The sequence below is a fragment of the Zootoca vivipara genome, chromosome 12, assembly GCF_965207765.1.
Source record: "Zootoca vivipara chromosome 12, rZooViv2.hap1.1, whole genome shotgun sequence".
Taxonomy (NCBI): Eukaryota; Metazoa; Chordata; class Lepidosauria; order Squamata; family Lacertidae; genus Zootoca; species Zootoca vivipara.
Genome location: NC_142595.1, coordinates 47,613,263 through 47,641,021, shown reverse-complemented (window position 1 = coordinate 47,641,021; position 27,759 = coordinate 47,613,263). Strand labels below are relative to the sequence as shown.

The 27,759-nt window shown below is 48.8% G+C and overlaps 1 protein-coding gene across 1 annotated transcript; it reads left to right on the top strand.

Annotated features, from left to right (window-relative positions):
- The first annotated feature begins 1,098 nt into the window (after positions 1-1,098).
- MMP14 (matrix metallopeptidase 14) lies at positions 1,099-27,759 on the top strand. Its single transcript, XM_035135851.3, has 10 exons — positions 1,099-1,211; positions 12,812-12,960; positions 17,550-17,672; positions 18,539-18,846; positions 19,357-19,518; positions 20,069-20,232; positions 20,903-21,041; positions 21,425-21,575; positions 23,223-23,338; positions 25,360-27,759. The coding sequence occupies exons 1-10, from the start codon at positions 1,113-1,115 to the stop codon at positions 25,680-25,682; spliced, it is 1,734 nt and encodes a 577-aa protein (XP_034991742.1). The 5' UTR covers positions 1,099-1,112; the 3' UTR covers positions 25,683-27,759.

Below are 27,759 nucleotides of genomic sequence, written 5' to 3'. Positions count from 1 at the left end.
GGTTTTTTTCCCTTTCAATTTTTTTGGGGCCCCCAAGAGAGTAGGGCTCTAAGCTATAGCTTGTTTAGCTTATACCTCGGGTTAAGAACTTAATTCGTTCTGGAGGTCCATTCTTAACCTGAAGTACCACTTTAGCTAATGGGGCCTCCCGCTGTCGCTCGCCGCCGTTGCGCAATTTCTGTTCTCATCCTGAAGCAAAGTTCTTAACCCGAGGTGCTATTTCTGGGTTAGTGGAGTCTGTAACCTGAAGCGTCTGTAACCCGAGGTACCACTGTACATAAATCCGGCTATGGACCGGGGGCTCAATCCCCACTCAGCCTCAGCCATGAGCCTCAGGAGGTGCCTTGGGGCCAGACTCGTTCTTTCACTGCCCTAGCCTACCTTTTAGGGTTGTGGTGAGCAGGCAACGGTGACAGCGGGAGACAACCATGTTATGCAGGCCGCCTTGAGCTCCCCGGTAGAAAGGCGGCCTACCGGTATGCATGCAATAGAAGTCGCTGTACAGTAACATTAAGGCGAAGGTAAGTTCCTGCCCCCGAAGTGGGGGACTTACGGTGTTAAAGTTCAGCGCAGAGGGAAGAACCGGGGGATGGGAAAAGAGAGGGGGTGGAAGCGGGAAAGAGCATGCATGCATTTGGGTCGCATGTGCAGCGACCCTCTGCTCAGAAGTTGAGTTCAATAGGCGCATGCAGATTGGAGGCTCCCTGGCTTTCTTCCTTTCCTTTCTTTTCCTCCTCCCTCCGTCCCTCCCTCCTCCCATCTTCTCCCCCCCCCCCCTGCAAGGGGAGTCTCTCTCTCTCTCTCTCTCTCTCCCTCCATCCTCCTCGCAACCCTCTAATTGGAGCCAGACCCCGCGCCCGACCACGTCTCCACTTTGGGCGAGGGGGAGAGACGGGGCGGAAGGAGGGAGCGAGGGAAAAGCAGCGCGAGGAGGGGAGAGGAGAGAGAGAGAGGGAGACGGGTAAGGAGGGAGGGACAGAGAAACTCGACACCAGCAACTTTTTTTTTCTTTTTTTGCACAACGGGAGAAGGGAGAGGGGGAAGAAGAAGAAAAAAAGGCTTTCGAGTGAGTGGGATCGCCACAGAGCGCCACACTCGGGGGGAGAAGCAACATGTGTCCGTGGCTCGCCCTCCTCCGGCTGCTGCCCCTCGCCGTGGCCTTGAGCGCCCTCCTGCCCCGAGGATCCTCCACCTCCCGCTTCAGCCCCGAGGTGAGTGCCCTGCAAAATCGAGGGGAGGGGGGTGGGGAGAGGTAATGCATTGCCAGGTCCTCCTGGCCAGCTTTCCTCCGTTGCCTCCCTCCTCTTTCTCTCTGAATTTCCCAGGCTTTCCTCTGCCCGACCTGCTTCTCCGTTCCTTCCCTTGCATCCCTCCACCCGCCTGCCTTCCCCACTCCTTTGCTCTCTGCTTTCCTCCTCCCTTACGTTTTTTTCCTCCTTTTCTTTTCCTGGCCGGACAGTTCATTCCTCCACGTTCCCGCTTGGTGCGCTTTTGTTCTGGGGAACCTTTATTATTGTTTTTGTATGAATGAGACCCATTGGAGAAGATCCCCCCCTTATTTCCACCCCACTTGCTGGCTTTTCCACTCCCTTCTTCCTGCTCTCTGCCTCGCTCTCTCATTCTCTTGCGCCCGCAGTAGACTTCACCCTTGTTTCACTCTTCTCTCACCTCTCTCTCTCTCTCTCCTCTTTCCCTCGTTTTCATCCTGCACTCCTCTGCCAGCCCAGGTTTCTCATTCCTTCCTTCTGTGCCTTTCCCTCCTGCTAAACTTCTCTTAAATACTCCATTCTTCGATGTTCTTGTCTCCACTTGCCTGCTGCAGAGATGGCTCCGTTCCCTCTCTCTCTCCTGTGCTCGCTCTTTCCCTCGGCCTCTGCCACACTCATTCGCTTTAAGCTTGTCACACATTATTCTCCACTTATTCATCAACCAAGTGGCTGCCCTCCACCTAAACAGGATTCTTCCATCTCTCCAATGATAGAGCCTTCACCTCTTCCCATTAACTGGGCTTATATATTGCTTTATTGCTGCTTGCAGTTCAATATTTCTGCCTTCTTTTTTGCAAATTCATTTGTATGTGTTCTGCCTTCCACTGCACTCCTCCTTTAGGAAGCTTCTGACATCCACCCTTCCCTGGTGGTCAATATGGCCTTTCCCAATCACTCCTGATTTTTTCCTCCCCTTTTCTTCTTCTTCTTGAGACGCCCCTTCACGAGTCAGGCACGTTCTGAATTTTCCTTCCTGTATCTCCCTTCTGCCAAACTTCCCATCACCTTTGCTCCTATTCTTTTATTCACATTCCTTCTCCAGCTGTTCTTTCCATCTACTCCTCCCTTGCTTTTTCTTTTACCATCCTTTGTGTTCACCCCCTCCCCTCTTTTCTTGGATGTGTTCTGCAGCTGGACAGAGAGGTGGTGTTTTCTATGCCAAGGCATTTTCTGTTCCATTCGTTCTTTTGCCAACCTTCCCCATTCCCTCACTTCCCTGCGCTTTCGTGTTCCAGTTTTGGATGGCTGTCCCTTGGATGCAAGCTCCCTTTCTTCCTTGATTTTGCCCATCAGCTTAAACAATTTCATGACTTCTGCCCCCCGCCCCCCATATATTGATGTCTACCAAAATCCCTTAGTTTTAAGGCCTTTATTCTCTTTCACAACCTTTTCTCTTCCCTTTTGGAGAAACATTGCAGTTTAAACTCCCCTAAAGTGGATGGTAATCCAGCTTGCCTGTTCCCTTCCCTTCCCTACCGCTTTGTTTATGTACTTTAAAAGTTTTATTTATTTGCATTTATTTACTGGGTTCACACACCACATTTCCACCCAGACACCCTCGAGGCAGCTTGCAACAGTCCATCAGATTGTCATGCAATCTCTTCCTTCCTTTCTGTTATTTGAACTGGCTCCCTGCTCCTTTATAAATCAAGTACCAATGTGAAGTCACAATTCATTCCTTGCTTCTGAGCCTTCACCATTCTCAACAAGCAGATAACTCCCTCTTTCATTGTGACCCATTTCCTTTGCCCACTTTGTTCTCAAACTCCCTCCCTATCTTCCCATAGCTATCTGTCCACTTGTCCGCTTATATCTCTCTCTCCATCCACTGTTTTGAAGGGAGTTTGAAAGAGGAATTGCTACTTATGGTGGTCACACTCATCATCCCTCTTCTTCTTCTTTGCCTCACTCAGCCAGACAAAAGAATTATGTGTATACACCGGAGAGAGTGAAGTCTGTCTCAAACCACTTTCAACTCCCTTTAAAAAAAAGTTTCTACCTGCCCATCAATCATAACCTTATCTACTTCTTAAGTCTGCCATATCTCTGTCACCCATTGAACCTCCCTCATCCATATTTCTCCATTTAGCCATACATATCTCAGGCTCTCCCATCCATCATTCTTCCATCTTCCTTCCCTCTTTCTTGATCTTGATCATACTGCTCTCAGTTACGCAATCCTTGAAGAGGGAAAAAAAAAAAAACCCCAAACAAACCACCTTGGTCTCCTTCCAATTTTTCCTTGGCTTTTGACGGGGTGTCTGTTATTGTTACAGTTCCTTTCTCTCTCTTTTTTCTTTTTGTTCCTTGATTTTCTTGCCGATCCAAGCAACTTTTGCTGCTGAAACACACACACACACACACAATTATTATTATTATTTGTGGTAGCTGGGAATATTTTATGTTAAAGGGGAAGAACCCGAATCTAGTCCTGAAATGTCCTCGGAGGAACAAAGAGGAACAAAGTCTGTGGCGTTGGTGGCTGGTTTGGAAGAAAGAGCTGTGAAGCACTTAGGGATCAATGAGGGCTAGAATGATGGTGGTGGACATCCACTGGCAGAAGATGCAACTGGAAGGATGTCTTTTACCTTGTAACATAATTGTTGTGATAAGTTTGGAAGGAAAAAAATGAATGCAGAGAGAGAGAGAGAGAGAGAGAGAGAGAGAGAGAGAGAGAGAGAGAGGAATATGGGGAAAAGAACCCAGGCAGGAAAAGGGTAGCTTTTCATGTGGGTGTTCTCAGCCAATTTCACAATTGAAAAAAAAAATAAGAAGAAGAAAAGGAAATGGGCCCAGCATAGGAAGGCAGAGGAAAGAACAGGTCAGGGAAGTGGCGGTACCAGCTCTGAAAGGGGGTTGGCGGCTGTGACCTTAAGCCACTCTCCGAATGCCAGGAATGAGGATGTGGGGAGGGACGAGACAAAAGAAAGCCTTGTCTGAACCCTCGAGGAAGTTTGCAAGTTTGCCCGGACAAGAGCGAAGGCCGGGGACTGCTGGGGAATTCACTCTAAGGAAGGCTCTGGCCTAGGATGAAACGAAGGAGGAGGGCAGGACGGTTACTGTACCCAAAGGCCGCGTGGGCGGTGGGTTGTTTGTGTCTCTCTTCCAAGGGATATTTTTGAGACTTCGGGGATGAGGCATGGTGACTTTTTTTAGGGACCGCTCCGTCCCGAAGCGAGGGAAGGGAGGCAAGAGGGAGTGCGAAGGGAGAGCAAGCGGAAAAAAGCGGGGGCACGGGGTCTTTTTTTATACCCAACGTTGGCGAGTGGAGCAAGGGAAATTGGGGGGGGGGACGCGCGTTATGGACGGATAGGAAGGCAAGAAAATAATTGGCAACGCCCGAGGGTGTCGAAATTTGTCAGGCTCCTTGACATCATCACCTGGGCCTGCTCCAAGTTCTTTTTTAAAATCTTTGCCTTAAGGGGGTGTGTTTCTGGAAAAAAGAAAAACACACACACAAGGCCTTTATGTATAGAGTCTGAAATGTATACATCGCTGCTCACTTTGACCCTAAAGTCCCCATTTCCTTGTGCCCACTTACTTGACATAACTCTCAAAAGTAAGGCCAAAGATACCAGGAAAAGGTTTAGGCTGCACACTTACTAGGGAGTGAGCCCCATCAAATACCCACTTTGATTATTTATTAGATTTATATCACACCTTTCCTCAAGGTAGCATGGTTTCCCCCCTCCCATCTCATCTTATCCTGGGAGGTAGTTTAGGCTAAGAGACAGTGACTGGCCCAAGGTCACCCAACGAGCTTCAAGACTGAGAGGGGATTTGAACCCTGGTCTCCCTAGTCCAACGCTCTAACCACTACACCACCTTACTTCTGAGTAAGCACATGTAAGATTGTCCATGCATAGTAGTCTTCTCCTTTAGTGGAGTGTGGAAAAAGATCTCCTCTGGTGATGTTAAGAGCTCAAGTAGCTTGGCACAAGAGGAGGCAGATATTTGAACCCTAGGCTCTTATACAGCAGGTGTCGCTAACTTTGTGTCCTCCCAACTGTTTTGGAGTACAATTCCCATCGTCATGCTGGCTGGGGCTAAAGGGTGATGGAGAGTACAGAACATCTGACAAGCACCAGGTTGGTGAAGGTTGATTTAGGGCAGCATTGCCTTGAACTGGTCTCTGTGGTAGAATCTTAGAATTGTAGAGTTGAAAGGGACCCCGAGGGTCATCCAGTCCAACCCCCTGCAATGCAGGAAGCTCATCTAAAGCATCCATGACAGATGGCCATCCAACCTCTGTTTGAAAACCTCCAAGGGAGGAGAGTCCACAACCTCCTGAGGGAGACCGCGCCATTGCCAAACAGCTCTTACGGTCAGAAAGTTCTTCCTGACGTTGAGTCGGAATCTCCTTTCTTGTAATTTCAAGGCATTGGTTCGACTCCTACCCTCCAAAGCAGGAGAAAACAAGCCTGTCCCCTCTTCCAGATATTTGAAGATGACTATAAGATCAAACCTCTCCATTGTGAAGGAGATCAGCCCTGGGTGCTCACTGGAAGGACAGATCGTGAAGCTGAGGCTCCAATACTTTGGCCACCTCATGAGAAGAGAAGACTCCCTGGAAAAGACCCTGATGTTGGGAAAGATGGAGGGCACTAGGAGAAGGGGGACGACAGAGGACAAGATGGTTGGACAGTGTTCTCGAAGCTACGAACATGAGTTTGACCAAACTGCGGGAGGCAGTGGAAGACAGGAGTGCCTGGCGTGCTCTGGTCCATGGGGTCACGAAGAGTCGGACACGACTAAACAACTAAACAACAACAACAACATCCTATCTGATGAATAGGGAGCCAGCATACCTGTAGTTCCTTCAGAGTTGATGCGATATGTCTCTATCTAGATAAACCATCCAGAATGGTAGCAGGTGAATTCTGTATTAGGTGAGGGTTCTGAACTGTATTCAAGGGCAGCCCCATGCGTAGCACATTATAGTAGTCCAAGCTGGAGGGTGCTAGAGATCAGGTGGCCAGGTCACAGTTGCTAAGTTTCTTAAAGCTTAACAGTGCAGTCGTGTGTGTGTTTACTTCAAAGTACATCTCACTGGCTCAGTGTATACAAAGCGTTAAGCCGCAAACCATGGTTTAAGTGAGAAAGAGCAAACAGATTCCTAGGCTGTGGCTGTTTTGTTCCTTTTCTGGCCCTGCAGCTGCGAGTGAAGCTATGGTTTGGCACAGTGTTACGTCTGATCCCAAACTTGTGGTTTATCATATTCCGGACAAACCATGAATGGTAAAACCACAGAACAAACGTTGGTTGCAACTCAAAAGCCCATGTTCAGACATTATGCTAAGCCAAACCATGGCTTAGCAAACAGCAGTGCAGGAGGACAAGTGGTCACAAACCTGCATATTTGTGCATTCGCATTAAATCATGGCTAAGCCGGGTCAGTGTGCTGTTATTATTATTTATTAAATTTATATTCCTCCTTATACCAGGAGGTCTCGGGGCAGTTCACAGAAAAAAAAATCAAAATATGAAACCACAAAAAATATAATCAAATGAAAAACAACAACCCAATAATCCTTTCTAGTGGGCTTTAATCAGCTGATGAATTGGTTAAAAGGTAGGTGATTAATCAGCTAAAAAAACCAACCCTCTTGGATTGTTTGACAGCTATTAAAAATAAACTTGCAGAAAGAGAGCCAGCAGCTGTGTTGTATCACCCACTGTATGGGAAGCCAAAATTAGGGTGTTCCAAGGACAGGGCTGCCAATGGCTACCAGCCATGATAAGAATACCAGAATAGAAGAAGAGCGCTGCTGGATCAGGCCAAGAGTCGATCTCATCCAGCGTCCTCTTTCTAGGGGTGGCCAGGAAACTCGCGAGCAGAGCGTGTAAGCAAGAATAGCCCTCTCCTGTATTTGTGCCCTTCCGGCAGCTGGCATTGAGAGAGAGAGGTACACTGCTCCTAAGCCTGGAGGTTCTACAGGATTTCATTTGTCAAGGCCAATAACCACAGGCAGACCTCTCTTTCTCCCTCTGGGAATGTGGATGATTGCCCCTCTGATGCCTGCCCAAGCCAAGCTGGCCATTGCCATACCTCGCTGCTGAAAAATTTGCAAGTTGCACTGTCGGCCCTCTCAGCTGATTTTTCACGGGGTGCCCCTGAGTTCTAGTCTTCCAAGAGAGGGAGAAACATTTTTCTCTGTAGCTAAATGACACCGTCCGTGTGGAGAGGCAGTCTACCTCGTGAGTAAAGAACAGGCACTAGGGATAGACATCAGGAAAGACCTGCCATGCTTATGGCTCAGGACGTTCTTTTGGGGGGAACGGGCTGGCGGCTGTCAGAAAATGGATCGACAGGCTAATAATAATAATGATTTTTATTTATACCCCGCCCTTCCCAGTCAAGACCCGGCTCAGGGCAGCTAACAACAAATAATATCAACACAAGTATAAAAGAAACAATTCAGTTAAAACGCAGATTAATACAATGTTAAAATTCAATTTTGAAATTAAAAATCTACGAATAAGATAAAACCATTATGAAATAAAACCTTAGGGGAGGGTAACCGTGGGGTCAGACTGCGTCAGTCCGAAGGCCAAACGGAACAGCTCTGTCTTGCAGGCCCTACGAAAAGATGACAAATCCCACAGGGCCCTAGTCTCCTGGGACAGAGCGTTCCACCAGGTCGGGGCCAGTCCTGAGAAGGCCCTGGTCCTGGTCGAGGCCAGCCTAACCACCTTGTGACTCGGGATCTCCAATATGTTATTATTTGTGGACCTTAATGTCCTCTGTGGGTCATACCCACAGAGGCGGTCCCGTAGGTATGAGGGTCCTAAGCTGCATAAGGTTTTAAAGGTCAAAACCAGCACCTTAAACCTGATCCTGTACTCCACCGGGAGCCAGTGCAGTTGGTAAAGCACTGGATGAATGTGATCCCGCGGCCGGGACCCCGTAAGGAGCCTCGCCGCAGCATTCTGCACCCGCTGGAGTTTCTGGGTCAGTTTCAAGGGCAGCCCCGCGTAGAGCGAGTTACAATAATCAAGCCTAGAGGTGACCATCGCATGGATCACTGTGGCCAGATCAGGTTGAGAGAGGTAGGGGACCAACTGCTTAATGCGGCGGAGATGGAAAAATGCCACCTTGGCTGTCGTTGCACAGGGCTAGGAGGCCCTGTTGAATTATCCGGCCATGCAGTTTCATTTTGAGGGGGGGGGGGCGAGAATCGCCATCACAAAACCTATCGCATCACAAAGGGTTAAATCTTCTCCTTTCCCAGCTCTTCTCTCTGTCTTCCCCAGGATAATTCATTTGCTGCTTGTTTCCTGGGTTTCTCCCTCTGAGTAACATCCCTTTTGAATCACCTGGTGTTACGCAAGGAGATGATCTATAATGAGTGTCAATCCTGGACCGCAGTTCCTTGTAGAGACGGACCGCCCCCCCTTCCCCTTCTTCTTCTTCCTGCTCTTCTCTTTTCATGCTGCTCAAGCAGCTCCCCTTACCCCCAAAGCATTGCAGAAGACCAGCATCTGAAGATCTGATCCCAGGCCTCTTAGATCTGAGGAGAGCTTTGCCCAGCCTGCTTTTACCAAGGGTCACCATGCCTGGAAATGGCTTGCAGACTGAGTGATTCACAGTAAAGATCAATGGAAGGCTAGCAGTGGGGCGGTGAGGGGGGAGGAACTGAGACAGCCACAAGGCCTGTGTGCCTGGCAGGAGCTGACACACAAAAGCAACTGATAAAGGAAGGAAGCACTTAATAAATGCCACTGAAGTTAGTGGAACTTAAGATGGCATTTGATGTTCCCCTGACTGAACTGGGCAGGGGGCAGGGTGGGGGGTAAGTTCCCCTTAGCACCAGCCACAATCATCACAGAATTGTAGAGTTGAAGGGACCCCCAAGGGTCTTCTAGCCAAACCTCCTGCAAAGCAGGAATCTTTTGTCCATGGTGGGGCTCGAAGCCACGACCCTGAGATTAAGAGTCTCCTTCTGTACTGACTGAGCTGAAGGGGAAAGCTGGTGCAGATGGACAGGCAGAATAAGGAGAAGGTGTTATTTTGGAGTATTTCAGGGTTTCCCAAACTTCCAACCCTCTTACACGGCTCCCCAAAGTGTACTCCTTTAATTTTCAAAATATGTTTAATACTAGCTGGCCCTGTACGCGTTGCTGTGCATTAGTCTGTCAAATGGAGGGTAATAGCCCCCCTTCAGATCCCCCTGAGTCTCAGAGTTCCTGTTTTACAGGATCTCGTGGCGGAGGCGGAGTTTGTGGGTGCGGGCTAGACTCCATGGGGAGGGAGGAGGAGCTGTGGGAATAACGCCACTTGAGGGCACTGTTTTAGTTTGTGGAAAAGCATGTTTTTACCTGCGCAGGTATGAGATGTGAGCAATCCGAGGTTGTGCAAACACTCGGGTAGTGGCATGGACCGTTGTGTCCAAATTCCAGGACAATCGGTCAAGCGGTTTCGGATAAAAGTGGAGCCCACAGTTTCACCTTTTTTACATTTATATATATATAGATTCACCCCCTGGATGAGTCACTGTTCTGGGTATGACTCCTCTTGAGATCAGGTGGTTCTTTGGCACCTCTTTGTATTGGGAGCGATGGAATGAATTTATCCTGCCCTATTCATCACTGTTGCCTTCCATCCAGCGGAGAATGATGGGAAGGAGGGCAAGGCGATCACGCAGAGGCACAACGTGTCAACTCCTGAATGGGTAGATGCTTTGGGCTCACAGCACACTTTTAACGGATCAGCAGATGGACAGAAAGATGAGTTCGACGTATGGGAATGAGTCGGTGGATGGGCAGTGATTGGGGAGGAAAAGTGGATGGACAGAGAAAGGAAAGAAAGATGGAGGCAATAGATCAGGACTGAGGATGCTGGGGCCAGTCAGGTGTTGTTGGACTACAGCTCCCATCATCCCTGGCTATTGACCATGCTGATGGGAGTTGGAGTCCGACAGCATCCAAAGGACTAAACAGGTCCTCAGACCCCATGATCGCAAGACGAATGCCTCGCGCAACGAAAAACTCGCTAGACGAAAGCGTCTAGCGATTCTTTGTTGCCTCGCAAGACGAAACTTTCTATGGCCGCGTCTCGCAAGACGAATTGTTTTTGCCGTTTGTTTTTGTTTTTGCCGTTTTGTTGTTGTTGCCGTCTGCCGTTTGTTTCCGCAAGACGTAAGAAGGCACGACCCGCGGAACGAATTATTTTCGTCTTGCGAGGTACCACTGTATATATATGGAAACAGAAGGATTGCACTGTGAACTTTATTTGTTTAATTCATAAATTTGATATACCGCTGGATTGTAAAAACGAAACCGCAAAGCGATTATGTAGGTGGATAGATGAATGAATGTGGAGGGGAAGGTTGATAGTTGAGGGGCGTCCTTTATAAAGGATGCCCTACCTCAAAGCAGGCAACAGAGAACACACAAATGGATTGATATGTAGGGAGGAGTGTGGGAAGGACAGATAGACGGGAATATGCTGAAAGGTGGAGACACTGAGTGGGACTTATACCAGCAATTATTGGGCAGTGGGTCTTTGCCATGGATAGTGTTATGTATTAAGTTAACTGCAGTACTCCTTCTGCCACCGTGGCTGCAGTTCTTGCCCAGTGTGGCTGCAGTTCTCACTCAGGTCCACAACATGCAAATGAAGGATTGAGAGTGCTGTTCACTGATTGGGTAGCTAGGGGAAGTTTGTTACTGTTGCAAGTTACTGAGTACTATATAAGCCAGTTGGCTAAGCTACTGTTCAGTCTGGGACTCAGAGGTAGAATAAAGAGCTGGTTGTTTTGAGAGCTGTGTCTTCATCCTTCTTACCCACTATTCAGCAGATAGTATGGCTGAGCTGACAGTATATGGACATAGATCAGGGGTGGGAGACATGTGGGCCTTCTGGACGTTGATGCACTCCAAATCCCATCAAGCCCAGCCAGCGTGGCCAGTGGCTAAGGATGATGGGAGATGTAGTCCTGCAAAAGGTCTTGAAGGCCACAGGCTCCCCAGCCCAGTTTGTTCGATCCGCCGTCACTCCTGGCAGCCAGCTATTTTGTTTTTCTTGAGCTATCATGCGGCGAGCGGAGCTAGCAGGAGAAGGGCTGGGATTTGTGGGAAAACCTTGTTCTGAGGCCAGGGGTTGGCCTCTATCTGTGTCTGGTTCCTTCGAACCCTATGATTCTGTGGCCTAGCTCTCACCAAAGCGGTGAGCCAAGACTGGGCTGTACCACTTCAGATGGTCGAAGGGGTGGGCGTGTAGGCCCAAACGCATGTCCATATGAAAATAACCCCCCTGGCATAAAATATCAGCACACCAGAGAGGCGGCTGCTCTGCTCTAATATTCTTTGCCGTGCTCATCTTCTGCCTGAAGGGCTTTTGTTTTAAATAGGGTGAGCCCCCCCCCCCCGCAGATTGAGGTGGCATATTCCAGACACAGGTTTGACCACCTTGGTGAGAATGAAGCCTATAGGTAGAAATGGACAGAGGAAAGGAAAAATCCTGAAATAATTTGCCGTGGCTCAGTCCTCCATTCTTCTTTTTTGGGTTGTGCACTCTTTGCGGTGGTTCTGGCTTCACAAATGCGCTTGTGACCAAACTCGAGAGATATAAACTCACCAATTGGCTAATAATAATAATAATTTATTATTTATACCCCGCCCATCTGGCCGGGTTCCCCCAGCCACTCTGGACGGCTTACAACAAAACATTAAAATACAGAAATCCATCAAACATTAAAAGCTTCCCTAAACAGGGCTGCCTTGAGATGCCTTCTAAAGGTCTGGTAATTGTTGTTCTCTTTGACCTCTGGTGGGAGGGCGTTCCACAGGGCGGGTGCCACTACCGAGAAGGCCCTCTGCCTGGTTCCTTGCAACTTGGCTTCTCGTAGTGAGGGAACCGCCAGAAGGCCCTCGGCGCTGGACCTCAGTGTCCGGACAGAACGATGGGGGTGGAGACGCTCCTTCTTAAACTTGGTCACTGCAGTGCAATGTCTAGGCACCTTTTTTGCGGTAGAATTTATTGTCGTCGTTATGATTATTATTCATTTCATTTCTATACTGCGTTATATTTTAAAAGAAACGATCTCAAAAAGTGGTTTACAACTAATTGAAACGTCAAATAAAACAACCCGGAATAAAACAGGTTCGAGCTTCAAAGAAAACATTTCAGATCCTTTTCTAAGTGACATTTGGCTTTCCCCATATTTTATTCATCTACTTAACTTATAGAGCTGCCCCATTGCAGAAGTGCTCCAGGAAGCCAGTGGGCTGGAAGCCATTAAGAGTGTCAGACTAGGACCAGGGAGATCGGGGTTCAAATCCCCACTCAGACATGAAGGTCACTGGGCCAGTCACAGCCACTTAACCTACCTTACAAACCTACCTTACAGGGTTGTTGTCGGGATTAACCGGGTGTGTGTGTGTGTGTGTGTGTGTGTGTGTGTGTGTCAACCATGTACTCCTTGGAGATATAAATGCAATAAATAAGCAAAACGAGCCTGGGGAATTTCGACCGCTGCTTGTGAGGACGGCTGTCCTTCCTGCCATCTGTGTTTCTCACACCCTTCTCCTTCTCCCCCCAGGCCTGGCTGCAGCAGTATGGCTACCTTCCCCCCGGAGACCTTCGAACGCACACTCAACGCTCCCCGCAGTCGCTCACGGCTGCCATTTCGGCCATGCAGCGGTTCTACGGCCTTCAGGTGACGGGCACGGCGGACTCCGAGACCATGAAGTAAGTTCCCTCCTCCTGATGCTGCCGCTGCTCACTTCCTTCCTGGGTCCGTCCAGTTCAGCATTGCCTACACTGACTGGCAGCAGCTGTCCAGGGTGTCCGGCAGGGGACCTCTCGGATGCCTTTGTTGCAATGCTCAGGCTCTGTCACCATGGCCCTTGGTGTGACGAATTCTCCTTTTCAAAATCCGGTGGCAACTCTTCTCTGTTTTCACCAATAAAAGCCTTGGGACCTTCGCTTCACCCCTACCCACAAGTGAAGACCCCTTTTAAAAATCTCTTTTAGACCCATGCCCTTTTGAAGCCAATAATGCCCTTCTCCCTCCCAATAATTTAATTTTTAAACTTTTTTTGGGGTGTGTGTGGGGGTTGTTTGGCTGGGAAAGTTGCATGTTTCTAGAGAAGGCTGCTGCCTGCGGCGTTTGTCTGTGTTTTCATTCATTTTGAGGTGTTTGTAGCTGTTTTGCCTTCTTTTCTTTCTCGAGGGGTTTCTGAGCATTGCCAGTTTTTCTTATGTGAAATGAGTGCTTTTGAGGCTCCCCTAAAACAGTTTATCATTTGGGACCCCAAGTTTTAAGGTGTAGCAGTAAATAGTAATAATAATAACAACAATAGTGATTTATTGCAAGCCATGTCAGAAAACAACAACAACGGATTGTATTTACATGGTTCACTGAGGTGCTGTGGCAACCGCAGTGTTTTTGGTACGTGGGGTCTTTTAGTCATGAGGTGGGGGTAAAAAACAAAACTGTTTTGCTTTACTGGAAAACAGTATCAGAGGGGAATTGTCTTCCTACCAAGCATCAATCAAGCAAATGGGATATATTTCTCACAGGTCCTATCATGGCGGTCTTTAGTGACTGTGCTTCAGCCATTTTGAAATGAGTGTGTGGTCGGCAACTTTGTCCCTTGGTTGCCTGCCGGCCTAAGTTGGGTAAAGAGGAGAATTGAAGGAGAGGACAACTGTGAGGGCCTTCTTATTTGGGGTACGCGGTTGGCGAGACCCAGCCTTGATAAAACTCTACTGGATAGGAGAAACTTTTCTGAATTCAAGGAGCACCTCATAGGTGATAAATCTCGAACTCAGGACAGGCAAGACCACCAGTCCAGGAGCTGAGATTTGTCCCTTGCGAGGTGCTTCCTGCATCCGGAAAACTTCTCCTATCCAGACTTCCGAAGATTTGAAGGACTATGGGCAGTTTTTCCCCAAAATGCTGCAAACGCTGCTGGTGGGAGAACGATATGAAACCACCTAAAAGGCCCATGATGTAACCGAGAGAAAGGCTGGGACTGTGGTTGTGGCTCGGTGGCTGGCTGGCTTCCAGTTCCCAGCGCTGGCAAGCAGGCAGAACGGCTGAGCGGCATCCTGTCCCAGGGGTGGCCCTCGTATTGCATACAGAGCAAGCAGTGTCTGGTGGAGTTAGGGCTGACCAGTGGAACTCCACACCACAAGAGCTTGGCGAGGGTACAAAGAACAGAGGAGGAGGAGAATTTTAAACAGGACTCAGAAGCAGCTTCCGGCTGGGGAATAGTGGCTCTTCTATTGTCGGATCTACAAATTTTGCAAGGGGGGGGGAGCAAATGTGTGCACTGCTGTTCCCCCTCTTTGATTGTGAACTCTCTCTCTCTCTCTTTGTGGGGTGGGGGCTCATCTTTCGCGGTGGCAGCGCGTAGTTGCCAACTGCAATGTGCAACATCGTCCTTTAAATCACGTTAAGTGGTTCCTAAACTATAAGCTAGCAAAAGATTTAATTGACATTTTTTTACTAGAAATCTCGATCCATTGAGTGTTTACGATCCATTGAGTGTTTACATTTCCCCTCTCCATCCCCTCTCTGCCCCCTCTTTCTAAGCTCCCCCCCAACCCAGTTTAGTCTAGGGCCAGAACTTGCCTGTCGCGTAATTGCACACTCCAGTCGAAAGAGCAATTTTATTTGCCACGGCCGGTGAGGTATCCCAGGACTGCCCTCTGCTCTCCTGCCCGGAGCTGGCCTTGTCTCGCTTTTGCCAGCCTTGCTACTTGCCGCTTTTGCCAGCCTGGCCAAGCTGAGGGTGGCAGGCCTGGGGTCTTCTCTGCCTTGGTCAACAAAGATTGGGAAAGAGAAAAGTGTCACACATCTTCCACTATGTTTGGCATATAGAGCTAGGTGACCGGCAGCAAATTGGCACCCCTTGGCCTGTATAAAGCTGATAAACCAGTGTAAGAACTCCACGCACACGCTGGATGATGGGATTTGTAGTCCAAGGCATCCAGAGCTGGGGAAAGCTGGTTTGGAGATCCTTTGCAAAAAGCATTTTGGAGGAAGAGTGGGGCGAGAGATACCCTTTAAAACATGTTATTTGCTTGTCTGTTCTGGGTTAGTGATGATACGGGGAAGGGCTGGGCCAGAGGGATGATGGGGCTTGTAGTCCAACAACTTTGGTGCGGTGGGGCTACTGGTTTCCTTATCCCTGTGCCGAAAGCATCCTAGAAAGGCTTCTTTGTGCTATGCAGAGGAAGTCAGAGAGTTTTGGGTGTGGAGGAAGGGAGGGGGAACTGTGTGGGATTGGCAGAGACTGACTTAGCGTGGACACTGGCAAACGACAGTGCCGGAGAAACAAGTTGGCATGCGTATGCCATCATTGTTTCAGGCAGCAGCTCCGCCTCACAACAACCCTGTGAAGTAGGTTGCTGAGATCGGCCTCGGGTCCACCCAGGGAGCTGAGTGGGGCTTCAAACCGTGGTCTCTCAGGTCCTTTCCCCCCCATGCAACACTTTGTGCTACTCTCCCACAACACTATGGATCCTGAAGCAGAAGCCCAGGATGATACCCCTCCGCGTGAATCCATAGGGGCCCGATCCACCAAGAAGTTACTTCGCACAATCTTCTGTCTAATGGAGAATTGGCTGTCTGAGTTATGAAACTTAGCTTCCTCAGTCTACGATACCGCCTCTTGTATTTCTATGTTGTGAACTGCCCTTAGATCTATGGTTGAAGGGGTGGTGTACAAATTTACTTTTTATGTGCTAGAAGCCACCCAGAGTGGCTGGGAATAAACAAAATTATTTAATAACTAGTGTAATTCAGCCCGTTGAGTAAACGGGCACTAGAACCCCGGGGTTCGGAGAAGCGCTTGTGCAGCGCTTCTCCGAACCCCAGGACCTGTCCTTGTTGTCGGCGACAGGGGGACAGGAATGAAGGAGGAGAAAGCAGCCCTTTCTCCTCCTTCCTTCCTCTCCCCCAGCCGCCGCTAGGAAGGAGACATCCCGGGGTTCGGAGAAGCGCTTGCGCAGCGCTTTTCCGAACCCCGGGACCTGTCCTTGCTGGACGCACACACGCACGCTCTCCCACCCCCTGCCGCCAACGCTTAGTCCGGCTGGGAGCAGCGGTTGGAGGCTGCAGGGAAACGGTAGGTGGGGTGGGGGTGGGGAGAGCGTGTGTGTGTGTGTGTGTGTGTGTGCGTGCAGTCTCTGCCTCCAATCCCTGTGTCCGTGGGGCACATGCGCAGTAGCACGGACACAGGGACACAGGGAATCTGGACGCAGAGACACTTGCACTTTATTATATAGGATGATAATAATAATAATAATAATAATAATAATAATAATAATAATAATAGTGTAATCAGAGAGCAGAGACAGAGCTTTCTCTCCTCAGGAGTCTTCTCTTTTGGTCTTCATAGCAGTGGGCATCATATACGATCAGAGCATCCTGAAATCGTTCTCCATCTGTCGTTTCAAGCAGCAGAGGCTGGCTTATTAGGGTGAATACCTGACTGCCCCACCAACCTCAGTTTGCAGCTCCCCACCTGCCTGCTTTCCTGTCTACAGTCCACCCAAGGGTGGGAGCGCCCTGTCCGCTTCCTCCTCCTTAGCCCCAGTGTTGCCGTTTTAGGACCCAGCAGGGAGGAGGGTGGCAGACAGAACTAGAATGAGCTGGCTCTGCCTGCCATTGGCTCGGACTTCACCTGCTGCTGCGTCTCCATGTCTTCCGTTCTACCTGTCCCGATTTCGCACCCCAACCCCCACTAGTTTCAAGACGGCTAGAATGTAAATAACTATTCCGACAGAAGCAGCGGTAAATGCTGGCCAGGTGTCAAGGCATCGAACCACCAACATCACCATTTATCTCATGATTTCTGGAAGTCTCAAAGCAGTCCATAAAATATGCAAACACATCAATAAAATACAATTACTGGTTTTTTTTTTTTTGCTGAAAGCGCTCCTCCAGCAATACTGACCCTATAAGAAGGAGGCATCCTATCCCAGCCTACTAAATGATTAACACCACAGACGGGCCGATAATCACACTGTGGTATGATTCCAAGAAGGAACCAAGGGTAAACAGGAACGATTTAGCCTGGCAACTGAAAGCTGGCAGTGGCAGAGCATTCCACAACCGGGACATGATCAATGAAAAAGCTTTTCTCACATTGTCCTCCTCTCTCAGAGACGGCGCATGAAGAGAGACAGACCTCATGACAGTCACTGAGCCCGGGCAGGTTGTCCGGATGGCTAACATGAGGAGGTCGACCTACAGAGACTTTGGTGAGATAGAAATGCGTTTCTCAAGGTCAGCTGGAACCTTAAATGCATCTTCCTTCTTCCAGGGCTATGAAGAGGCCCCGCTGTGGCGTCCCGGATAAATTTGGGGCGGAGATCAAGGCCAATGTCCGGCGCAGGCGCTACGCCATCCAAGGGCTGAAGTGGTCGCACTACGATCTTACTTTTTGGTGAGGTTGGCAGAGGAGACGGTGTGGGGTAGGGAGTCGAAGGGCTGGCCTGCGGGAAAGGAGGGATAAAGGAGAATTAGCTGTGGGGCTGGGTCTGTTGGAAGAAAGGCAGGCGATATAGAAAAGCATGAATTCCTGGGGGCAGAATTCTGACCTGTTGCCAGAAGAAAATGCAAATACGGGGTTATTTTTATACACATTTTGTGTCCTGATGTTGAAATCAACATGGGACTTCAAAGGGGGAAACTTTTAGGAAATGAGACAATGAGGCAAAAAGCATGAGTAAAAAGGCAGCGTAGTGGCCTCTTGAGAAAGACCTGGGAAGGCCTACATGGAAGGCAAAGCCTGACTCCTCAAGCCCAGCTCTCATTTTTTTGCTCTCCAGCTTCATTTCTGAGTGCCCAACACATTATCCTAGCAAACATCATTTGCAAGAACTAAACACTTCAGATAGGAAGAAATCTGATGGTCCAAATAAGCCAACAAGTTTTGCACTACAAATCCAGATCCTCAGGTTCCCAGGCAATGGAACAGATTCCTTCCACCCTATTTTTCAGTGCTTTCCCTGAAAGTTTTCCAAACTTTCAGAGGAAGGGCAGAAGTCATAACAAGCTTTTGGCCCCATTGTCCTGCATGAAGAGCCATCTTAAGAGGGGGGAGCAGTTAAATGGCGTGCATGACTGAAAAAGGAGGGAGAGCTTGAAAGGTAATTTTAGCTGGATTTAGGAGGCATCCTGAAAGGGATGTCCAAGTGATCCCTTTGTGGAAGCAACGCAGGTTCAGAGGCCTACATGCCTGAGATGGTTGAGGTATCAGGACGGGCCTTTCCAAAACCCTTGGGATTTCAACTTCTGCTTCCGTTCCAGCATCCAGAACTACACACCCAAGGTGGGAGAGCATGCCACCTTCACCGCAATCCGACGCGCCTTCAGCGTGTGGCAGTCTGTAACGCCACTGCGCTTCCGCGAGGTTTCCTACTCGGACGTGCGCGAGGGCCGCCAGCCGCAGGCCGACATAATGATCTTCTTCGCCGAAGGCTTCCATGGCGACAGCACCCCCTTCGATGGCGAGGGAGGCTTCTTGGCCCATGCCTACTTCCCTGGGCCCCACATCGGTGGCGACACTCACTTTGACGCTGCGGAGCCCTGGACGTCCCGCAGCGATGACCTTAGCGGTGAGTGGAAGCTTAAGGTGCTGGAAGGACTTTGGGGGGGGGGGTTGGGGAGATAAAATATCAGGAGGAAGAAGCATAAAAGGGTGGCAGACATGACTGACAAACCCTTTCTGGGAATGAGTCACTATGAGTAACTACCGGCGAGAAGAAGGAACCCCTCTCTCCTCATCAGCTCGAGACCAGCCAGAACATCACTTCCTTTTTCTAGTTCCCCAAATCTCATAATGAAGTGAGTTCTAGACAAAAGCAGAAGGACTTCTTAGGAAGGAAACCCCCTGTATCCAATTCCTTATTTTCTCCTGAGCTCAGCCTTTGTTCGATCAGAACCGATGTTAAGGAATGGCTATCCTTGACCCAAGCTGTGTTGGATTCACCACGAGAGGAAGTGTCCCCTTGGCCAAGATTTTCACACTCCTTGAACCACTTGGTGTCCTTCATCTTGAGGGGATGGTTGACTCTGGCAAACCATTTGCAAAGGACGCTGGTAAATCGTTGCTTCCCTCCTCGTAGGAAATGACATTTTCCTGGTTGCGGTGCATGAACTGGGCCACGCGCTGGGTTTGGAGCACTCGAACGACCCGTCCGCCATCATGGCCCCCTTCTACCAATGGATGGAAACAGAGAACTTTGAGCTTCCGGAAGATGACCGGCGTGGCATACAGCAATTGTATGGTATGATCCCACTTAACTTCTGCTGTGACTTCTGACCCCTTGGCCTGATTCCATTTCTACAGTACTCTTATATCACCCTCACATCCCTGAGCGGAGCTGGGCTGTGTGGCTGGTAGCTACAAAACCCACTGTCAATTGTTCCCTTAGCATGGCCAATTAAGAGAGTGCTTCAAGGGAATGGCGGCCATGTTTACCAGGCCTGCTTTCAGACTTTCTGCTTCCAGTTCCACTCAGAGCTGTTTTTCTGACTTTACACTGACAACTAGCTGCCTCCTTTGGAATATGCTCCAGAGCACAACAGAGTCTTTCATCTCTGTTGTTTGCCCCCTGCCATTTTGTAATTGGCGGAATAGTGCCCTTGAACATGGAGGTTTGATTTTAAGTTGTTATGGCAAATAATTCCTCAAAAAAAAGGGGGGAGGAATCGCAGGCCAGACTAAAATCACCCCAGTTCTTCGCTGTAACCCTGACTTCTTAGAACTTTCGTTGCATGTTTCATTCACCTGCCCACAAAGGTTTCAAGATTCACCCTTTCCATCCTTGTCTCCAGGGACCGAAATCGGCCACCCCAGTAAACCTCCGCCTATCCCTCGAACCACTATGAAGCCCCGAGTCCCAGACCGGCCGCCCAAGAACCCAACATACGGCCCCAACATCTGCGACGGAAGATTTGACACCATCGCTGTGCTAAGGGGCGAGATGTTTGTCTTCAAGGTTAGCACCCAGTGCGGGGAGCATAATCAGAGCTGTGGGGAGGGCAAGGCAGAGAGCGGAGGTGGTTATAAGTTTGTAGGAAGGGTGATAGCCCTGCTTTGGAGCCATCTCTGAAAATACTATTACCTGGTTTTACGTTTGCTACATAAAAGAGATAGATCCATCATTCTGCAACAAGATTTTTTTCGGGGGGAACCCTGAACTCTGCAACCTGTATATGAAATACAGAGATTTAGCAAATCTGCTTATTTTGCATAATTTATTAAGCCTCTATTAGTCATGGTTGCAGATTAAGGTGTATGTAGGCCTCTAGTGCCCATTCCCTTGATAGCGACTGAAATTCTAAGTGGAATCTCCACAAACACAGGCTTAATATTATTTGCTATGTATTTTCAAGCTTGTCTGTTTAACTTTAAGGGCTGAAAATGTCTTGGTTTTTTAAAAATTTTATAGTCAGAATGTAGAAATCAGTACCCAGCATCAACTTTCTTTAGTAACCAACGTCAGCCCAAACCCAGCCTGACTGTGGAATTGCAAAAGCGTGCAAGCACCAGCTATTACTGCATTAGCATCAGTATCGTCATGATTGGACCCACCGATCTAAGTATGCAGGGCAATTTAAACACTGTTTCACATCATTTGACGTGTTTGGAAACTCACTGCTTTCCAGGACAAATGGTTTTGGCGAGTCCGGAACAACCGCGTGATGGACGGGCATCCTCTCCCTATCGGCCAGTTCTGGGTTGGTCTCCCCTCAACAATCAACACAGCCTATGAGAGGAAAGACGGCAAATTCGTGTTCTTTAAAGGTTGGCGGACTGTTACGAACTCTTTTGCTTCTGAAGGCAGCAAGGTCTTCCTCAGTGTGGAATGCCAATATGTTATATAACGAAATATATTATTCCCCCCTTTCCCAAATACTCTTTTTTATATTTCTGTGATTTATATACCTTTTAATTGCTGGGGTGGGCTGTGCCGCTGTCCTGCCAAAGTCCCTTGCATGGGAAAACAGCATTGCAGGCCAAATTGGGACCTGTGCTGGGCCAAATTTGGCCTGCAGGTCAGAGCCCCACCCCATGGTTCTTTGCGGTGTTTGATGGGGGTGGAAGTTTGGTCCTCTGGCTAGGCAATGGTAGACATGGTTAAGGCTGCTGGTGCATCTTGGGAAATCAGGTGGCCTTCCTTCTTTCAGGGGACAAGCATTGGGTCTTCAACGAAGCCACCTTGGAACCCGGCTACCCGAAGCACATCAAGGAGCTGGGCAGAGGGCTTCCCACAGACCGGATCGATGCTGCTCTCTTCTGGATGCCGAGCGGGAAGACCTACTTCTTCCGGGGAGACAAGTGAGTTACCGATAAGCTGCTGTGGCCTGCTAAGCGGCTCACATTCCGCCCCCAGCAAACCAGACTTCTCACCCAGCGAACGGTTGAAATTGTTTCAGCTTCAAGACTTCTAGCCATTCGCTTTGCCAGATGAAAATGCGGGAGGATTTGGGTAACGAGTGCTGGCTGTTTTGAGGGAAGAAACCACTGGGTGGATCAATGAGTCCTTTGCCCCCGCACCCAGGTCAGAAGGGTAATTTGCACGTCAGGACTGACTGCTGCAGAATTCTCCGGCTCCTTGGGACCAAAACAGAGTTGGAAGAGGTTGGAGGTCTCATAGCCCAGCCCCTTTCTTTACTCAGCGGCCCCACCCCTATCCATCATGGTCTTTAGAAGCATTCTCTGCCCGAGTGTCTGAATCTCATTGCTGTGTCCAGAAGGCCATTTGCAGAGAGGGTTCCCATGCCAATGGCAGCTTCCCTAGGCAGAGTGTAGGGGAATTGCTGCAGGTTCTCCGGGCGAATGCCAGCCAAGTCTCTGGGGGAAGCGAGTGGTAATCGCGAGCGCAGTCCTTTTTGCTTTCCGTGCATAATTTTTGAGAAGGTTTTTTTTTTTGCCACGTGCCCCGAGCCCTAGAACAGGCTGTTAGTGTAAGCAAATGGACACAGGAGGATAGGAGGTTGACATAGTACTGAGTTAGGCCATTGGGGCCCCATCTTGCTCAGTACTGTCTTCACTGACTGACAGCGGCTCTCTAAGGTTTCAGGCAGCCCTGCTTGGAGTTGCCAGAGATTGAACCCCTTCGGCATGCAAGTCAGACGTTGCTATAGCCCTTCCAAACAATATGCTACTGTGAGTTGCAGGGGGGAAGCATAGAGCTGAAGATCAGGGCGCGGAAGCAAGTTCTGCTCCCCCAGCTAACTCGGAATCTTCCTCGTCCTTCCCTTCTGGGTTCTGTAATTTCCCCAGTCAACACATGCACATTCCCAAGCCTGTCTTCACATCCTTGAGGGCGAAGAGCTTGGCTTTTATTTCAAAAGAACGGCAGCTGAGATTGTCAGCTGAGCGCTGACTGAACTGAACGCTGCGCCTGCTCTCAGAATCTCTGATTTGCGCGATCACAAGTGTTTCTGGTTCCTTGTTAAACCTAAAGGTTTAGCTCTCTTTCAGTTTGCTGTGTGCAGGTTAGTAGCCCCGCAGACCTCAGAATACTGCCCAGGGCAAAAAGTCCCAAGTCAAGGCGGTGGGGTGTTCTTCTGAGTAAATTTAAGCTGGGCTGCACACTGTAGACGTTTTACCTGCAGATCCTCAAGAGCTGTGTTGCTCAATGAGGCCAAAGATCCAAAACCTGCAGGCATGAGATATTCCAGATATTCTTAGACTGCCACTTTCTGAGCACTGGCCATGCTTGCTGAAAGGGCTGGTGGGAGTTTTTCACCCTTGGTCTAACCCTTTCTAAAGGCCCTCTTGTCTGGTAGGTCGGTGCCAAATCATGCAATCTTGAATTCCAATTTAAGGCATTGTCTGGCCACCAGAGGGAGGTTTGATCACCGCTGCTGCGGTTTTCTTGCTCATCCCATCGGGGGTTTTGCTACAAAGAGGGAAGCAATTACTTTTCTCTTTCTGCTCTGCAGTCTTTTTAACACGGCGTTCTTTTTCATTCTTCAGATATTACCGCTTCAATGAGGAGAGCCGAACGGTCGAGCCCGGCTACCCCAAGCACATTTCTGTCTGGGAAGGGATCCCTGAGTCACTTCGGGGGGCTTTTATGGGCAGCGATGAGGGTGAGAAAGGGGGAGCGGAGGGGGGGGCTATTGGGTGGGAGGAAAAGGGGGTTATTATGAAAGGGCTCCGCTTTCTAACGCAAAGCTAGGAAGGATGCGGCCCACCTGATACTGCCTTACCGTATGTAAGAAGCAGCTGCCAACATTCTGCGACCAAGAATGAGTGAACAGGATGCACACGAATAAAATTGGGTGGTGGTGTGCAGATAGGGTCAGGATTTGATACCTAATAGCTGGAGTCATTGTAGTAGAATCATAGAATCATAGAGTTGGAAGAGACCACAAAGGCCATCCTGTCCAACCCCCTGCCAAGCAGGAAACACCATCAAAGCATTCTTGACATATGCCTGTCAAGCCTCTGCTTAAAGACCTCCAAAGAAGGAGACTCCACCACACTCCTTGGTAGCAAATTCCACTGCCGAACAGCTCTCACTGTCAGGAAGTTCTTCCTAATGTTTAGGTGGAATCTTCTTTTTAGTAGGGAGCTTAATCAGCAGCCACCATATTGCAGCTGTCCAGAAAAAGTGGAATTTCTGCACTCTGGGACAGTGTGGTGTAGTGGTTAAGAGCGGTAGACTGCTAATCTGGGGAACCGGGTTCGTGTCTCCGCTCCTCCACATGCAGCTGCTGGGTGACCTTGGGCTAGTCACACTTCTCTGAAGTCTCCCACTCACCTCACAGGGTGTCTGTTGTGGGGGAGGAGGGGAAAGGAGATTGTTAGCCGCTTTGGGACTCCTTCGGGTAGTGATAAAGCGGGATATCAAATCCAAACTCTTCTTCCTCTTCTTCATTTGTTGATTATTAAGTGCCTGGTTCTCCTCCACTTGTGAGGCAGATTAGGCTGAGAGACATGGGCTGGCCTAAGGGTCACCCAGTGAGGATCATGGCTGAGAGAGGGATTTCAATGGGAGTAGGCCCGGCCCTCGTCCAATATTGTCTCTCTCCTCACTGTTGCAGTGAAGGCAATGCCTGCCCCGGCCCCTGATGTTGACAGAGGGTAGCTTGGCCTCAGCCGCAGGAATCTCCTGAAGAAATGCAATGCACCTAGGTGCAAAGATTATGCAAAGAATGTCTCCCAGGTGCTTCTTGTGTGAATAATCAAACCCCTGCACACTCAGCCATTCAAAAGGCATCCCGTTTTAATGACTAAAAACCGTTTGAGCCTTCATGAAAGGTGGCTGATGTGATACCGTTGACCGTCATTGTGCAGTTAATGTTGTGTTCCTAAAATGATTCAGCGGGTGGCAGCTGGTAATCATCTATTAAAACATGAATTTTTCATTATGTGAATTTTTTTTAAAGGAAGCTTTACCCTTCCCAACTCTGATCAGAAAGCCATTTTGCTACGATGAAATGTAAAATGCCTTAAAAAGTGATTATAGCTTGAATTGAAACCCAACCGTAAAAACTTGTTGGAGCCAAAGGTTATTTTTACGAATTTCTAACGTGAAATGAAAGTGAAGATTCAGATAGAAAACATTTTGCTTTCAGAATAATGAAACAACTCAGTGTGAAATACCATTTTTCTCACAAAAATGTCTCGGATGAAATAAAACATTGCCTTTATAATTTACACATGCCTTTATAATTGACACATTGGTGTCAAAATCCAAAGGGAAGGTCTGAAATGAACATTTGGGCCACAAATTCTCCATATGTACTCAAGATGGGGGCAGAAAATGAAATTCAGATTCCAAAGCTTAATCGGCAAAACACAGGCAGATATCACTTGAATTCCAAATACGCACACGAAATAAAACGTGCTTTGCAAGGTCCTCAACTTGAAACTGAAAATTAACTTTGAAGTATCCACCAGACAGATCCTACATTCCTGCCTCAGATGGGTTTTACAATTTAAAAGTGGGATTCAGAATTTCACAAAAACCATCTCGAATTTTATTGGGAATGATCCCATTGTTGCTCTCGGGTAATTTTTTCCTTTGCTGTTAAATGACCCACATTTTCTTCCTTATCTCTCCTGTTTCTTGACCACCCCCTTTTCCTCTCTCCTCCCCCTACAGTTTTCACCTACTTTTACAAGGGAGACCGTTACTGGAAGTTCAACAACGAGAAGCTGAAGGTGGAGCCAGGGTACCCCAAGTCTGTGCTCCGAGACTGGATGGGATGTAGCTCGGGTGGCGACCGCCAGGAAGACGGCGAGGAGGTCATCATCATTGAGGTGGACAATGCGGAAGCAGGGGAGGTGAACGCAGCCGCCGTGGTGCTACCCATCCTCCTTCTACTCACCATCTTTGCCCTGGGGATCGCCCTGTTCATCTTCAAGCGCTACGGCACGCCCAAGCGGTTGCTGTATTGCCAGCGTTCTCTGCTGGACAAGGTGTGACCAGGCGAGCTCCCTCGCTGGGCCGGGAGCACAAGGGCACTCCTGTCTCCCCCGCCTTGGCCACCATCTCTCCTCCGGTGCTTCTTTCGTGAACCCTTTTGCCCTAGTCGCCACACTCTTCCTTCTCTGCCTTTCCCCGGTGCTGCCCTGCTGCCATTTCATCCTCTTCTTGCCTTCGTTCTGCCACTGCTCCTTGCGTGCTGCTTCCTCATATCCTGATCTCCTCTTCTCCACTTGCATTTTCTCCTACTGCATCCTTTTCCCTGGTCCTGTTCTCCCTCCTTCCTCTCCTTCCCTCTCCTCCTCCTCGGTCTCTTCACATCCCCTCCACCCCCCCTGTTTCCATGCAAGCGTGCTCATCGTGAGTGTAACTTGAGGAGGCAAAAGAGGACCTTCTTCCCCCATGCTGGTTTCGGTCTCTGCCCGACCCCCGTCGCAGTGCACCCCTTGACCTCCGCTCGGGAAAAGGAGACTTCGCTTTTACCTGCCGACCTGCAAGGCAGGGGGATAAGACGGCACACTGTGAACGCCCACCAAAGTTTCCCCCGCGCTCTCTCTCCCATGGGTGGGATCGAGGTTAAATTATCGCGGCGGCCCTCCCAAGTATCCCCTGTTGTTCCTGCCGCCCACCCCGCAACCTTCTTCCAGGGTCACATGGGAATGAATGATGGGCATAAGGATTAGGAGTGATGGGAGGGGAGTTGCAGGCCTCGTGGTGGGCGGAGCTATGAAGGCAAAATAGGGAAGCTGCAGGATTTTGGGGGCGGGGCAATGTAGCTGGGAAGAAATCACGGCATTCCAAAAAGGGAACTCTTTTATCATTCCATTGGGCGTGGCTTGAAAAGGAGGGAGGAGCCATGGCTGACCAATAGAAGCGCTTATGTAGATTACCCAACAGGGAGTGGCCGGGAGGGCCCTTTGGTGGAAGGCAAGGGGCGGGGTCTAAAATGTGGGGCGTGGCATGACAGCTCGTACCTTTTGGAGGTGGGGAAGCATCTTAAAGGGCCAAACCTTGGGAAAGTGGAGGTCTCCCACACAGCAGAGGTGGAGTTGGCCATTGGTACCCTGAATGCAACAGAGAGTGGGGCAAGTTTGGGAGCAGGAGGAAAGGGAAGGGTGGTTGTGGCGGTCGGTCTGGAGATGGAGGAGGAGGTGTGGAATGGGATGGAGGTGGTCAGCGCGGTTCAAATGATTTTGCATAAATGTTTACTCCAATGTCTGATTATAACTGCATGAAGTTTACAGTTGTCACTTCCAATCCATTCTGGATTCTTAAGAAAAAAACCAAACAAAGCAAAGTAGCAATTTCCAAAAACGAGAAAAGAAAGAAAGAAAGAAAGAAAGAAAGAAAGAAAGAAAGAAAGAAAGAAAGAAAGAAAGAAAGAAAAAGTGGAAGAAAAATTCCTATTGCACCAGAGAACTGCCTCAAACTGCCTTATCCTCCTTTCTTAGGGAAAATGTTTAATTTTGTTTGTTTGTTGAATATGTAATTTTTTAATTATTCTATAGAAATGCCTTTTTTGAAAAAAGAAAGTTTAAAATAGTGCATTAACAGGGTGGGGAAATCAGAATAGGGGTGGGAGATGGAACCCCCCAATCCTGCAGGCCGGGAACGAGGTATCTAAACTCTCTCCTATTCAGACCATTTTCCATTGGGGGTGCGGGGAGGGCATGTCTGGATTCTGGATCTTTTGTTTTCAAATGGTCTCCAAACGGAATTAAACTGTGTTTAACGATACATTTGGGTTTGTGGGCGGGTTTTTAATATTGTTTATTGTTTCACTTTATTGTTATTATTATTTTGCTATTATTAATAAACACCCATTCTTTGGGAGGGGAATATAACATACATCGCTGGGGCCTGTTTTAAATCTGTTATTCCTTTTAACGTTTAGCAATAAAAACCCCCATTTCTGGGTAGAAATGGACTCAAAATGCTGGGAGTTTTCAAACATTTATTTTATTTTTGTCCCCACACAATTTGTTCATGACTATTTTGTTATTAAAAATAATCACCAGAGTTTTTTTGGTTTTTTTGGAAAAAAATAAATGCTGGAATTTCCCCTCCTTTTTAGTA

Bases quoted from the DNA above. Each gene is read 5' to 3' on its own strand.
- MMP14 (XM_035135851.3), top strand. From the start codon at position 1,113: ATGTGTCCGTGGCTCGCCCTCCTCCGGCTGCTGCCCCTCGCCGTGGCC. The intron at 20,233-20,902 runs GTTAGCACCCAG...ACTGCTTTCCAG, and splicing joins GCGAGATGTTTGTCTTCAAG to GACAAATGGTTTTGGCGAGT. The intron at 21,042-21,424 runs GTTGGCGGACTG...TCCTTCTTTCAG, and splicing joins CAAATTCGTGTTCTTTAAAG to GGGACAAGCATTGGGTCTTC.